General features: G+C 45.3%; 1 protein-coding gene across 1 annotated transcript in view; it reads right to left on the bottom strand.

Moving 5' to 3' along the window:
* CPXM2 (carboxypeptidase X, M14 family member 2) overlaps window positions 1–16,264 on the bottom strand; it is a 130,488-nt gene that overhangs the window by 77,825 nt on the left and 36,399 nt on the right. Inside the window, exon 4 of the mRNA XM_045809333.2 lies at window positions 86–225. Coding sequence (XP_045665289.1) covers window positions 86–225 — 140 coding nt within the window. The remainder of the gene's footprint in view (window positions 1–85; window positions 226–16,264) is intronic.

The following is a 16,264-nucleotide window of genomic DNA, read 5'->3' as shown; positions in this document are numbered from 1 at the left end:
TGCATCTTTCCTGTCTCTGTATAAACCCTAGAACATCAGACCCAAGGCATGGAGTCGAGAAAAACACAGGTCCACCCACACTTACAGCCAAAGTGAGTTCCTTCCTTGAGTGATGACACCAGTGAATTTGGTCAGACGTCTAGCATCCACTTCAATCCACTGATGGAGGTCATTCCTTCCTGCACACCACGCCCCATCGTAAAAATCATTTTCATTAATACCTGCCTGGAAAGAAAGAGAAATGTTCTTCAGAAAGACCCAAAATCAATGAATATTTTCATGTGACTTGCAGGGGTTGGGGTGGGGGGTGGGTAGAAGAAAATGAGCAGGGGACAAATAAAAAAAAAAAATCACCATGCCCTGAACACTCCTTATCCTAAATCATAAAATGGAGTGGCTTGTTATTAACGAGTTGGAAATATTTCAATATGATATGTCCTCTTCTTGCCCAGTGTGGAAGATGAAATTTAATGAGCTCCCCTATTACTCATGCATCCAGCAGGCACAGACCGTCTCCTACATACCAGCCTACACATGCCAGGTGCTGGGGATACAAAGGTGAATCGTTCCCTCCCAGAACCTCACCATCCAGGCAAGAAGAAAGACATGAAAACAGATGAATTAGAAACACAATGGGGCCTGTGTTATTTCTGGAACAGAACAAACTGCTACAGGAGCATTTAAGGATAATGGCTAACTTGGTCTGGGGGAGATCTGGTTCGGGGTGCTATGTGAGCTGAGTGTTGAACGGTAAGTTTATCTAGTGAATATTTATTTACTGGTGTTTAAGGCACTTGATGTGTTGAGTTTGGGCTACTATTGCTATCAAAGAGTCTTTTGATCTGAATTTACAAGGTATATGGTGTTTCTGCTCTGGAATTTTCCCTATATTATCACCATTTCAAAAGAGGATTCCCTGACGAAAGAAAAACAGAAAGAAAGAAAGAAAGAAAGAAAGAAAGAAAGAAAGAAAGAAAGAAAGAAAGAAAGAAAAAGAAAGAACATCTGAACTAAGTGAAGCTTCCTAATTTACTAAGACCCTTTCTACACGAACCCCGTGGCTATTCCCATAGCTATTTCACAAATACAGAATCAGGAAAAAAGTCTAAGTGATATTTGAAAGACAGGCCAGCCCATCTTTCCTCCCTCTGAGCACCTTTCAGCTCAAATTCTAGGGCAGCCTTCCTTCTAATGGGCAACAGTGATGTGAAACTCACAGTCCGGCTAGAGCAGACAAACAACATGGCCAAGGCTTCCGTGAGCAGGGCCCTACCATCTCTGCACCAGCGAACATCAGCCTCATATCAGGACCAAACTATAGTCCGTGCACTCCCACCCCCTCCTGAAACAATCTGGAAAGAGCTTTGAGGGCAAATGTCAGAACACTCACATATCTTGATCTCCTGAAAGCACGACCATCTCAAGGGAAGCTGACTAGAAACACCCATTAGTCAACATTCTCCAGAAACTCAAGCTCTCAATTAACCAGCACCTCAGGGTCTCATGGCGTCCGGGGCATCTGTGATAAGGACCTGGCAGTGCTACAAGGTTCCGCCTTCGAGAACCATCCAAGAAAGGCTAAATTGTGCAAGTGTGTCCTGCTGGGACACACGCATGCTTCGGTGGGTTTTGTTAAAGTGAGGGTGACTCTTTGATACAGGAGCTCTCATTTCCCAAAACTTCCCACCAACAAGGAGACCACTGCCCCCGGCTGGAGGTTTTAATGGTACAGTCCCTGCATTTCTGCACCGAAGGCCGGGTCCTCCCAGTGACAGAGAACCGTCTAGCACGTCAACACTTACAATTCCACCATTTAGCTTCTTCCAAGAAACCGTAATACTGAGTTTTTGCTGGGCTCCTCTTTTTGCATAAACAGCCCACAAGACTGGTGTTTATTTAATTTATTAAAATCAACCTTCACCTTGCCTCTACTATCTGCCAGGTACTGGCCCGGGTAAGAGGAATGGAAAGCTGGAAAACATGTGCAGTCCTGCCCCCTTGGTGCTCAGAACGGGCAGACGGGCTAAAGTCTACGTGCACAGCTCGTGGTTTGGTCTTGGCACCTTGAAACCAAGCACTGCACGAAGTGCTGGTTAAGAGCTTGTGCTCTGAAGTCCTCCTGCCTCGGTGTGAATCCCAGTCCCGCCACTTGCACCCCGTATAAACCCAGGCAATTTGCCTAAATGCTCTGTGCCTCAGTTTCCCCATCTGCCAAAATGGGGACAACACTCATTTCTCCCTTAGAGTACTGACAGGGCTTCCGACAGGCCCCAGCATACTGTGTGTGGGCTAAAAAAAAAAAAAAATGAGCACGTGATAAAAGTTATCAATATATGTAAAACAATGACTATTTGGCAAATTATGGAAACATGGGTGCTTTATGAATTATCCCACATTCTACAAAATTATAAAGTATTACAATACTATTCCAGGCACTAGCTGCCACATTTTCTACAATATTCGGAACAGAGCTACAAAATCTGCAAAAAGAGGAGACTTGTAGTCTAAAGTCCTCAACAAGAATCCACCATGTCGCCCCCCAGGGGAGAGTTGGCGATGTCTGAAGACATTTTTGGCTGTCCCCGCTGGAAGATGTGTGTGCTACTAACGACTGATGGGCAGAGACCAGGGATGCGTGCTGCTAACCATCGTGCAACACACAGGACAGCCCCGACCCAAAAAGAAGGGTTTCAGACAAAATGGCAGCCATGCCAAGATGGAGATTACCTGGTCAATGGCTACGCAGACGAGAACAGAGCTGCCACAGAGCCTGGGATTCTCAGCCTGAGAGAATCACAACGCAGAGGAGCTCCCCCCCCCCCCCGCCCCGTGCTATTCGACCGAAGCCTACTTGACTCAGACTTGGAATTAAACTGGGGGCTCCTGGTTCTGCCAGCCTGGGTATTTTGTTTCTGCTGCTGATCTCAGCTCTTCCTGAGCCACACTAGACATTCAATTAAATGCAGTAAGGTGTCAGGGGACTGGAAGGCCCTTTCCGAAGCTGACTCACAGGGAAGTGACAGCTGCCTCTGCAAAATCAATTACGAATTTATAAAGCAAGCGCCTGGAAGGATTTGGTGAAAGAGGAGGGGCCAGTCCCAGAGGTGTCACCGAAGTCCAGCATGGCGCAATCCGTGACGCCAGGACGACGTCTTGGAGACCAAGAGACGGGTACACTCATCCCGTTCTGTTCAAAAATGCAGGGGAGACTTCACAATGATGGAGAAATTTCTATCAGAAGTTGATGGAATAAAAAGTGGGATTCCTTAGAGTATAAGCTAGTCCTGAAAACAGCACTAAGGTGGAATGATAATTTGTACTACAGGGCTCAATAAATTAAGAATTAATGTAATTTTCTCCAGGCAATTAAGTCATATTCATCATTTCTTTACCTTAAAAAAAATGTATCTAACAGACTAAATTTTGCTTAAGCTAAATGTGGAAATTATTAAATCCATGACAAAAAGAAAACCTGATACTATCTATTTTAGATTAAATGGGATTCTTCTGAGGTGCCTGGGTGGCTCAGATGGTTAAAAGACTAACTCTTGATTTCAGCTCAGGTTGTGATCTCGGGGTTGTGAGATCGAGCCCTGAGTCAGGCTCTGCACTGAGTGTGAAGCCTGCCTAAGATTCTCTCCCTCTCCCTCTCCCTCTGCCCCTTCCCCCCAATCTCTCTCTCTCTAAAACAAAACAAAAAACAAATGGGAGTTTTCTGTTTCAAGATGATAGAATAAATGTTGATTTCTCTGTGCTCTGTTCTCAAAAATTCCCCCCAAAGAAAACAAGATAAAGAAATACAACCTTGATCTCTGACAAAACTAGGAGACATTTATCATCTCCAAAGTATAACATATGAAGACAGAAATCAGATGGAGGCGTCCCGAATGACCCAGCAAGAGAAGGAGATGCGAGCTTACGAGGGGAACACGGGTGAGAAGCAAGTCAGAGCTTCAAAAAGCTCAGAAACTAGACTCCTAGGTAGCTTGAAAGGCAAGGCAGGGCTGAAAACAGGGAACGGATTCAAAATTTGTATAAAAAAATAGATTCCCGGAGCGCCTGGGTGGCACAGCGGTTAAACGTCTGCCTTCGGCTCAGGGCGTGATTCCGGCGTTATGGGATCGAGCCCCACATCAGGCTCCTCCGCTGGGAGCCTGCTTCTTCCTCTCCCACTCCCCTGCTTGTGTTCCCTCTCTCGCTGGCTGTCTCTATCTCTGTCGAATAAATAAATAAAACCTTTAAAAAAAAAAATAGATTCCCACAGAGCTCTGTCTACAGAGCTCCCCACCCCACAGAAGACCTGAAAATTTTCTCTTAAAGAAAACAAACAATCCTAAAGGCTCTGCATTTGGGGGCTCCAGACACTGGAGGGCAGGGATGACATGACAGATAAACACGGGAACTCAGTCAGTGGGTAGCAGCAGATTGAAGAGTGAGACACCCAGCTCCCCTCCTCCTTCCAGCTCCAGGACACAAGGCAACCAGGCTTCCAACAAACAGAAATTAAATAAACTAAAAATATAATGGGGAACAGAAGAAAATCTCAAAGAAATTGTGATGACTATCCCTTGAAAAAGAAGCTCTTGCGTAAAACAAAAGAAGGATATTCTTAGAAAGGAAAAAGGAACTCTTGCAATGTGAACATTCCAGCAACAATGGGCAATCAAAGAAAAGTAAGAGCGGAGAAGGAAGTTACAAAAAAAAAATACTATAAGCGAATAATGTCCCACATCTGTAAGTTTTAAGTCACCAAAACACTAAGAATCCACTATGATGAATAAGACCCACACCCAGACATATCTCTGTGAAACTTCAAAACATCACACATGGAGAAGATTCTAGAAGATTCCAAAGAGGAAACAAAAAATAAAACATATAAAACCAAGCCAAAGGAACCAGCATAGTACCAGAATTCCTAGTAGCAACATCTGAAGCTCAAAGAACGGAGGGATAATGACTTCAAAATCCTGAAGGAAAAGACTTTTCACCATGAATTTTACACTCGGCCGAACTGTCCATTGCGATGGTAAAATAAAGACGTTTTTGGATTCAAAGATTCTCCAAAAATTCCTCACGCACCAATTCCATAAAGCTGTAAAATGAATGCGTTCCGCAAAAATGAGGCAGAACACTAAAAAGAAGATACGAGATCCAAAAATCAAGGGCGCCAACATAGGAGAGAATTTCCAGAATGAGGGAGGAGATAGTCCCAGGAGAACAGCTGTATCAAGACCTGGAAAGCAAGCCATTCACAACACGGCAGGTCAAGGGCTCCTGGAGGAATGTCTTACAGAAACATAAAAAACAACTGTGAGACTAAAAATCACTGAACAGGTTTGACCTTATAGAAAATCGTATTAAAGGGTATTTTACAGACCCCGACCTATTACAGGGCATGGGAATTTTTTTTAAAAAAATATAAGCAGCTTTAGGAAAACAAAAAGTTGTCAAGAAAGGATATACAGTGTGTCTCTCTTGGCTCAAAACTGCACTATTTCTTGGCTCAAGTAGTAAGCATATTTACACAGTCCTAATAATGAAAACCTTTAATGTAGATTTACCAAAATTTGAGATATAATTTTACTGAAAGGGTTAAAGAGGCTAAGGTAAAGGGGTCATAACAGTGAGCTGAAACTTTCATCCTATAATAGGAATTCAGAATAAAAAGTCAAAAATCTACAAATCAATACATATCAATACGTGCATACTATTTAGAAATAAATATTTGGGGCACCTGGGTGGCTCAGTCGGGGAAGCATCCAACTCTTGGTTCCGACTCACGTCGTCATCTCAGAGTCATGAGATTGAGCCCCGCACTGGGCTCTATGCCGGGCGTGGAGACTACTTAAGATTCTCTCTCTCCCTCTCCCTCTCCCCCTACCCCCACCCACTTAATAAAGTAGAAATATTTAAATTCCCAAAGAAACAATTAAAAGGAGTTTGGAGTAAGTTGCCTCATTTACAACATGTGATGGCTTCAGGGGGTGGGTAGGTATGGGGGTCCTCTGGCAAGGCACCTTTGTTTTGTTTTTGTTTTTTCCCATTTTATTGAGGAATAATTGACAAACATAATTCTGTATTTAATATATTACGTAACTATATCAGGCATAAATATCTGCTCTACTTTAAGTGTACAATGTACATATACACTGTGAAATGATTACCAAGATCAAGATAATTAACACATCGATTACCTCCGGGTTAACTTTTTATGTGCTGAGAATGCTTAAGATCGGCCCTCAACAACTTACAAGTGCACAGTACCATATAATTAACCACAGTAACGCACTGTGCGTTAAATCCTCTGAACTTATTCCCCTTATAATTGAAAGTCAGTATCCTTTGTCCTACCCGCCCCCACCTGCCCTTCCCCAGCCCCTGGCAACCACCATTCTCTGGGGTTTTTTAAATCATCCTTTAACACTCTGATTTGTCAAACTACTTGCTTACAAAACTGATTAATATAAATTTGAATTTTAAAAAGCGAAGGGAAAGGCATGCACGGATCCAGAGGGCGACTGGCGTAAAGCCTGCTTTGTTTACTCTTCCATTTTCCGGGTGTCGACAGAGCTCCTGCTACACACTGGGCATCATGAAAAGCGCTCTGCCTTACAGTATATGCAGAAAACAATGAATCGCGGGGCGCCTGGGTAGGGCAGTCGTTAAGCGTCTGCCTTTGGCTCAGGGTGTGATCCTAGTGTTCCGGGATCGAGTCCCACATCGGGCTCCTCTGCTGGGAGCCTGCTTCTTCCTCTCCCACTCCCCTGCTGTGTTCCCTCTCTCGCTGGCTGTCTCTGTCAAATAAATAAATAAAATCTTAAAAAGAAAAAAAGAAAGAAAAGAAAACAATGAATCTCAAAATTACTATGCTGTTGTAAAGTCACTGATCTGCACTGTAATTCATAATCATGGGCTGCCTCCCTACAGAAGCATCTGGAATGAATTAAAAAGCGATATCCAAGTGAATATAACTCTTTAGCAATTCCAGGATAATTGATTTACAGCTGCCACTGTGCAGACATAGCCCAGGACTATTAGGACAAAAACAGAATAATGTGCTAGTTATTTTAAAATATCTTTGAGGAAAATCTTAGAAGCAGGGGCTGAAACTTTACATGTTACCAACGAGGTACCTCCGCTGGAGGGGGGCATTACCTAAAAATGTCAGGTGTGACATATGATCAATACAGTTAATCTCCCACACCCCTCCCACACCTCCCATCCTGGCCATCATCTGCCCAGCATATCTCCTTCGGTAAACCTCTGTGATAGACCTTTGATAAACCCGTTGAACTGCCCAGGTACAAATCAGCTGATTCTTCTGCAAATCAGCAGACTATCTTGTCCCAGTTCAGACTTCAATCCTCAGTAGAGCTGGTTGAAAAGAAATATTCATTGTTTTTGAAGTGATTTTTAAAACCCAAAATCATATCTTAAATAGGTCCTTGCACTGGTCAAGGAAAACAACAAAGACCTAGAGCTTGAAATGTAAAACATCTTAAAGTAAAATCTATTAAATACACCATAAGCCACTTGTTTAAAAAAAGAAAAGACAGGGGAAGGAATGTACTAATGGAAAAAGATGGTAAAGGATTTTCACGTCAATATTCTAATTCAATTCCACTAAAACACGGGAAACATCGCCTCTCAAAGGAATAACTAGTTTAATTCTCAAACAATTATTTATTCACCTGTCAGCAATCCACATAAAGATAGAGATTTGCTCCTACACTCTAGGGAGGCAGCACAGCACGGAACAGCCTCTGGGGTCCCATGGGGGCTAAGTTCAAGTCCTGGCCATGGCTCATTATCTGGATACCGCCATTGGGCTGTAACATAGGGACAGAAATAGAGCATAGGAAGGACTTCACAAGTCCTATGGAAGTCCTGTACTGTGCCTGGCACACAGTCCACACTCAGTAGACGGAGCCACGGGGGTACAAGCATGACTCACTTTGTTCCAGGCTCATTATCTGCTGACATCTGTGGCTGAATTCGCTTTATGATACAACCTAAGTTAGTTTTCTTCTACTAACAAGTGAGCGGTCAACTTAGCCCACAGACGAATGTTCTTTGTCATCAAGAGTCATCAGCTTTTCTCAGATACTGTATTTTTCCTGCTTCTTTTGCTGGTGCTTCATCTTTGACTACTGAGCTGTTTTCTTGGTTTTAAGTCCATGCTTCCTCTGAAATACTTTATTTTTTGTTGGCACTATAAGTGATTTTTTACTCTATTACTCTTTTTGGGGGTTGTTTGTTTCTGGTTTTTCTGTGGTTGTTGTTTCAAGTTTTTATTTAAATTCCAGTTAGTTAACATAGAGTGTGATATTAGTAGCAGGTGTAGAATTTAGTGATTCAACACTTCCCCCACATCCCCCGGTGTTCATCACAAGTGCCCTCCTAATCCCCACAGCCATGTCATCCATCCCCCCGCCCACCTCCCCTCCAGCAACCCTCAATTTGTTCTCTCTAGTTAAGAGTCTGTTTCCTGGTTTGCCTCTCTCTTCCCCCCCATGTTCACCAGTTTCCTTTCTTATCCTCTAAAAATTTTAAAGGTGTGTCTTTGTTTCAGTGGTTAATTTAATAACTACATAACTTACACACCTTTGTGCAACATGCTTAATTCTATATTTTCTTAGAAAGTCTCTGTTGACTCCCTACTATAGGCAGTAATGAATTCATTTCTACCCCCTGCTATGTCCCCTTCCTCTCCTTCATCACCTAATTTCATTCACCATATTCTTAACATTCACTTTTAAAGTTTAAATCAAATATACCTCCTATGATTTACCAGCTTTTTAATACAGTTTTCATTGAATTAAATAAATGTTTCTATGTATAAGGATGGATATTAACCAGACTTACTATGGTGATTATTTCGCAATATATACAAATAACAACAATATGTACGAATATCCTATCATTGTATTGTACACCTGAAAGTATGTAATGTTGTATGTCAATTACACCTCAATTAAAAATTTTTAAAAATTACTCCCCTAAAGAATCTGATGTTTACGTTATGTAAAAATATTAAAATCATTTTAGTAACTAAATGGTAGTCCTGCCCAGGCATACCCGGTTTCATTGTGCTTCACTTTATCGCATGTCACAGATATTGTGGGTTTTTTTACAGATTGAAGTTTTGTGGCAACCCTGCATCGAACAAGTCTATTGGTGACATTTTTCCAATTACATTTGCTTATTCCATGTCTCTGTGTCACATGTTGGTAATTCTCACAGTATTTCAGACTTCTTCATTATTGTATTTGTTTCAGTGATCTGTGATCAGTAATTATGACTCCCCGAAAGCTCAGATGATGGTTAGCATTTTTTAATAATAAAGTATTTTTTAATTAAGGTATACACTTTATTTTTTAGATATAATGCTGTTGCCCACTTAATAGATTATGGTATAGTGTCAACATAACTTTTACATGCAACGGGAAGCCAAAAAATTCATTTGACCCCCATTTACAGCAACATTCACTTTATTGAGGTGGCCTAGAACCGAACCCACAATATCTCCAAGGTATGCGTGTACTGGAATTAAAATTATTAAGAACCAAAGAAAAGGTAATTCTGAAATATGATGGTAAAGCAAGAGAATAGATATATGACTTTATTGTTATTTCAAGTTTCAATAAAAGTTGAAATAAAATTTTTACAAATAAAATATATACAAAAAAGTGCGTGAGTCCGAGATTCGATAAATTTTACTGCACACTCACCCATGTGTCCACACCCAGATCAAGGTATAAACACAACCAGCTTGCCATGGCCTCCCTTTGGCCACCTCCCGGTATCACCTGCCAAAGATAACCTCTACTCTGACTTCCATTTCCAGAGATTGGTTTTTCTGTTTTTTAATTTTATGTACATGGGACACCTGGGTGTCTCAGTCGGTCAAGTGTCTGCCTTCGGCTCAGGTCATGATCCCGGGGTCCTGGGATCGAGTTCCACAACAGGCTCCCTGCTCAGAGGGGAGTCTGCTTCTCCCTCTGCCCCTCCACCTCTGCTCATACGCTCTCTCTCTCTCTCTCCCGCTTTCTCACTCTCTCTCAAATAAATAAATAAAATCTTTTTAAAAAATTTATGTAAATGAAACATACTATAACTACTCTGTTGTGTCTGGCTTCTTATGCTCGATGTTCTATCTGTGAGATCAATCCATATTATCACGGATAGCAAGCACGTATTCCTTTTTGCTGGTGTAAAGTATTCCATCGGGTGCATATAGCGTGACTCATTCATTGTATGTTGATGGACACGTATCTTGTTACCATTTTGGATTATCATGAATAATGATGCCATGAACCTACCTGTCCCGGCCTTATCGTGTACATAAGAATGCGTTTCTTTTAGGCATAAGGGTGAATTTGTTAGACGAACAGGTATGAGAATGTTGAGCTTCAGTAGATATTCCAAAAACATTTCCAAATCTGTACTATTTTACATTTTTAGCACTGTATAGAAGTTCCTGTTGTCCCCCTTCTTCGCCTACACTTCATACTGTCCTTTTTCCTTAAAGCCATTCTGGTGCCTATGTGCCATACGTCATTGTGTATCTTGTATTTCCTAGATGAGTAATGATAGAGAACATCTTGCCTTGTTCCCTACAACCACAGGGCCTTTGTACATACCATTCCCTTCGACTTGGAATTCTTGCCCCCCTCCACCAACCTTTCGTCTGATAACCTCTTTGGTGATCGTCCTACTTCAAGTCTTAGCCCAAGGACCCACCCACAGGGAAGTCTCCCCGATCTGCAGTCTGAGGCAGGTTTACTGAGCATAGAGAACCGCAGTGTTACGGGTTCAATTAAAGATATATACGAGTCCTAACCCCTGCAACTTCAGAGTGTGACCTTATTTGGGAAAGGGGTCATGGCCGATGAAATTAGCTCAGTGAAGTAGGGTGGGCCCTAAATCTGATGACTGGTGTCCTTACAAGAAGGGGAAATTTGGACACCGAGACAGACACACATAGAGGGAAGATGATGCAGGGGCACGCGGAGTCCCCCATGTGACCCTGGAGACGGAGACGCGAGTGGTGCAGCTATAAGCCCAGGGACACCACAGGATGCCCGGGCCACCAGAGGCCGGAGGAGGCACATAAGGAGCCTTGCCTCGTCCCCAGAGGCTTTGGAGGGAGAGCAGCCCTGCTAACACTTCAGTGTTGGTCCTCCAGCCTCCAGAATTGTGACAGAATAAACGTCTGTTGTTTTCAGCTGCCCAGTTTGTGGGGCTTTTCCTGTTGCCCAAGGAAACGAAAACACGGTGCTTCCTTCTCAGGCTCATCCCAGGCTCTGGTCATGCCTTCACTGGTGTTTCGCTCTTTTTTTTTTTTTTTTAAGACTTCACTTATTTATTTGTCAGAGAGGGAGAGAGAGCACAAGCAGGAGGAGCCACAAGCAGAAGGAGAAGCAGGCTCCCCGCTGAGCAGGGAGCCCGATGCGGGACTCGATCCCAGGACCCGGGCTCATGACCTGAGCCGAAGGCAGATGCTTCACCGACTGAGCCACCCGGGCGTCCCTTGATCTCTCTTTTTAATAGTTTCACTTCCCCATTAGATTGTCAAAGGGCTAGGCCAAAAAACACCAGAGGCATCCTTGACTCCCCTTCTTCTCTCTCACACCTCTCATCCGGATGTCATCCAGCCCCATCAGAAAATCCTGCTTTCAAAATATCCAAAACACCACCACCTCCCACCGCCTCCGCCGCTCCTGTCACAGCCAGAGCCTGCACCGTCTCCGGTCTGGGATGCCGAAGCCACAACCCAACAGGCCTCCCTGCTTCCACACTGCTCCCCTAAGTCAACACAACAACTGGGTTGGTCCTTCTCACCTGGAAATCACAGGATGTCATTCCTGTGCCCCAAAACTTGCCAGCGCTCCCCCAATTGACTTAAGAATAAAAGCCAAAGGCAAAGTCCTTCCAGTGCTCCCGCCAGGCCTGAGCCTTCTTCCCCGCAGGCTCACCCTGCTCCAGCCACACCAGCCTTCTGCTCCTCCGTGCTACCATGTATGCGGTCACCACAGGACCTTTGCTCAAGCCATTCCCACTGCCTGGAGTGCTCCTCCCACAGCTGCCTGACTCCCTGATGATCTCCTTCAAGCCAACTCAGCCTCAGTACCACCTCCTCAATGAAGCTTCCCTTGCTTACCTTTAAGGACAGCCTGCCCCCTCCCGAGAGCTAGCCCTCCTAACCCCCACTGCCAGCTCTAAGTTTGTCGTGTGTTCTTTCCAGAACACTCGCCACCTTCTGACACACTAGAAAAGCTCTATTTTATTACATTCCCTGCTTTTACGTGCCTCCCCCACTAGAATGGAAGGTTTCAGATGGCAAGGATCTGTGTCCGTGGGGTCTCTGAAGTATCCCGAGCGGCTAGACAGGGCGCAGCGTATGGCAGATCCTCCCTAAAGATCTGCTAAAATATCAGAACTATTTCTATTCTTGCTCCTCACGGTTTCCCCAGGACTAGAGGTGGGTTTGTGTTAATGAAATCAATCAATCGACCGATCTCCCAGTCAATCAAAGCATCTGCTCTGATCTCCTTTCTTTCTCTTCTCCTCGCTCTGTCCCTCTCCTCCATCCCCTCCTCACACAGGCCTCTCCACCTGTGCCGTGTTGTGCTCATGGAAGCCCTGGCGTAAAATGCCCAGCACACCGCCTCCCACCTGTCCACGTCCAGAAGATAGCCAGGCTGGCCCGCGCGTGGCTACGCAGACAACCCACCCCCACGAGTCAGTATTTGCAGAGGCCGAGTTTGCTCGTGCCAGCCGAATGGACGCGAGGCCCGTGCCCGGGACTGCTGGCGCCCCTTAGGCTCCTCTGGGCCCTGCCAGGGTGGGGCCTGGAAGGTACTGGGGGACGCTCAAGTCAGCAGTCAGGGAGATGAGTCACAGGATGGGATGCCAGCCAAGGCCACAGCTGGAGAACACGCCGAACCTTCTCGTGGGTACCGGAGATAACAAAGGGTGAAAATGCGGCCAGAAACCTTGCATTCGAGTCTCAGCTCGGCATTTATTAGCTGTGGGGTTGGGGCAGGTCATTTAACCTCTGACTCCAATTTCCTTATCTCCAAAACAGAGTTTCCCTCCAAGTACATTGAAGATGAAATGAAACATCAATTTAATGAGATTTAATAAAATAGTCCAGAAAATTCACACAGCAAATAACAGAATAGGCATCCGAACCAGAAAGACCTGTGGTTTCTTAATAATCTGCGGTTCACAGGCTGGGGAGCCCCAAAGGGCCCCTTCCTTTTGTTTCCCTGTTCTTCTATTCTTTGCCCTTTTCCTGCTCGGGTGTTCATGACGCAAGCTTCTGGAGAATAAGAACAGTGCATTATCATCATTCTGGTAAATTCTCCTTTTCAATTTTCCAAGAGACTCATGATTTAGAATATTTGGTCCTGTTATTCCCATAAAAATCCAAACATCCAAAATTCCAGCATTTTGGCCTCCAAACGCCGTCTCCCAGACTGCTTCTTAAAGCCAGAGAGAGCACAAAATCCCTTTATCGGAGCAAGCAGGACATTCCTCGGTTTGGAAGCGATCCCCACCGCGATTACTTCTGTCTCTGCAGCACTTAGCCCACTTACAGCCCCCCCTAGGACCCGGAGAGGTACGGCAGGGTTTTGTGCAGCCAGAAACAGACCGGAGGCCAAGCACCCAGAGCAGCGGGACCCAGAGAAGACAGGCTGTGGGGTCGGAGGACTCTGGGTGCAGACGACTCCACTGATAAGCAGGAGCGGGACAGGCACGGGGTGACACCTGAGGAAAGAGTGCTGCCCTAGGTGGCCCCCACATTTGGGCAAAGTGGAGCCCCAGGTGTCTCAAGGGCAAAGGAGACAGGGAGACAGACGACGGGATGTGCCCACGCACACCAGCTTAGACACCATGATGAAGGCCGGCTCGATGTTCTATAAGCATCTTCCCGCCTTCCCAGGGTCTGCATCTGAAGCCACGGGCTTCGGCCGTCTTCAAGGCTTACACTTCATTTCAGGTAAAAAGATTATCCGAACATTGGAACTGGATCCTAATCTCAGCATCCAGGTGCTCCAGAGGATTCCTTTAATGGCATGACTAACAAGAGGCACTGTGGTGGGTGTCAGTGGTACTGAGAAATGGCTCGGACAGATGCTCTCATTATAACCAGACATTTCCTCGACGGAGAGGTACCAGAGGTGAACTTCTCTTGGGGGTCAAACTCCAGCGAGACAAGACATGGGCCTCAGAACGCCACGTGACCATGAGCAGGCACCAAAGAGACATCTGGAGGTGTTCATGCAGGGAGCCAAGTTTGTTCTTGTGACCTCAAAATGTCAACTCTTTCTTCAAAACTCTGATCTGAGTACCGACTGTCTTGCATTCCCAGCTCTAGGCACGAATCGTGGTAGTATCCTGAGTTCCAGCCATGCTCTTCTGATCCATGTCAGGCTCCTACCTACCATAGTTTTGGAGTCTCAAGAATGAAATAGAAACCCAGCCCTCAGAAGTGGCAAGTGTGGCTTTAATTTGCTCAACGATTTGCGGCGATGGAAGCATCTGACATCATAACGGGGGGATAAATCACTCAGGGAGTGGCGCCATCTTGGACTCCACCTTGCTTACTTTACGAGCCATGGAAAATCTCTTGGGGTCTTCAGAAGATTCTGGAAGGACAGGACACGTGATGAGCTGCCATTAAACGACCCACCTGAGTACAGAGCCACCTCCTCAGACCGACTAGAGGCAAAGGATGATTCAAGAGTGACTTTAGAGGTCATTGCCAAAACTTTCTCTTTGAGACTTGAAATGCTCATTTCTATTCTGCCTGTGGCTGTTCCTGGAGCAGAAGTCCACAAGATCACGTGCTCCCAAGTGGGTCGGTGTTAGAGGATCGTGGGCAGGCTGGAAGAACAATCACAGGTGAGAGGATAAGCCTCTGCCAGCCTGCTGAACTAGATCTCTTCCTCGAATTCTTGGAAGATCTATCTTCCCTCAATATGAAGAACTGTGAACTTGGGTTTCTTCTCTAAGCTTGTATTTTTTTTTTAAGATTTTATTTATTTATTCGACAGAGATAGAGACAGCCAGCGAGAGAGGGAACACAAGCGTGGGGAGTGGGAGAGGAAGAAGCAGGCTCCTAGCGGAGGAGCCTGATGTGGGGCTCGATCCCAGAACGCCGGGATCACGCCCTGAGCCGAAGGCAGACGCTTAACCGCTGTGCCACCCAGGCACCCCTCTAAGCTTGTATTTTTAAATCAACATCAGTAAAATTCCACTTGCAAAAAAAAAAAAAAGAGGTTTTAAGTGGAGTAATAAGGTGCTTTTATTCTTCCAAAGTCTCCTGCTCAAAATGAGGAAGAGTGCCGCAGACAGACCGTGCGTGTCCGTATGTTAAAAAACTAAGGTGATGGTGTGGGGAGGCAGGGTCTCAGGGAAGTGAGGAGGCATGAGGGTGGAGCCTTTGTGAGTGGGATTAGAGCCCTTATAAAAGAGGGCTCCAGAGCCCCTAGTGCTTTCCACCACCTGAGGACACAGAAGAAGGTGAAGAAGGTGGCCATCTGTGAGCCAGGAAGCCAGCCCTCTCCAGACACCCGGTCTGCCGGCATCTTGACCTCGGACCTCCCAGCCTCCAGGACCGTGAGAAAGAAGGCCGTGTAGTTTACAAGCCCCTGGAGATAGGATATCGTCAGAGCGGCTCAAGAGAACAAAGACAAACGTGTTTCTGCTATAATGTGGCAGATGCAATTCAATTATAGCTCCGTCTGCAAAACGTGCACTCTAAAAACTGACGTCACAGAAAAAATAAGAGTTCTAGCCAGACTACTCAAAATCTATGTAATCAGAAGACTTAAAAAAAAAATTCTACAAAACAGTGGCACACTTAAGAGAACATAGGAGTTGCTTTAAAAAATTAAATATAGCCACAGTGATAGGACTGGACTCTAAAAAAGGGGGGGGGGACTACAACTGAAAGCAGCAATCTAGAAGAGGGTGGAAGGAACAGAGGAAGCAGCTTGGCTGCCGGGACAACGGCCCTCGGGCAAAGGAACTGAGCTGCAAGCACCCGGAAATGGAGCGCACGACCCCTGTGGGCCAGAGAACACCAAGTGGCAAGCACCACATGCAGGAGGGGGGGCCTCTGAGGCTCCGCACTCAGCCGCGTGGCTGCCCTCTGGGGTCAGGGGCTGGTACCGGGTCCCACGGATCATTCACGTACTGGCAACGATGGCACACGAACCAGGGCTACTTCTGGGTCAAAACGACGTCAGTC

Source organism: Ursus americanus, chromosome 6, assembly GCF_024610735.1.
Source record: "Ursus americanus isolate L20-20 chromosome 6, mUrsAme1.1.p, whole genome shotgun sequence".
Lineage (NCBI taxonomy): Eukaryota > Metazoa > Chordata > Mammalia > Carnivora > Ursidae > Ursus > Ursus americanus.
The sequence above is the reverse complement of the archived record's forward strand: the minus strand, read 5'-3'. Positions and strand labels throughout refer to the sequence as shown.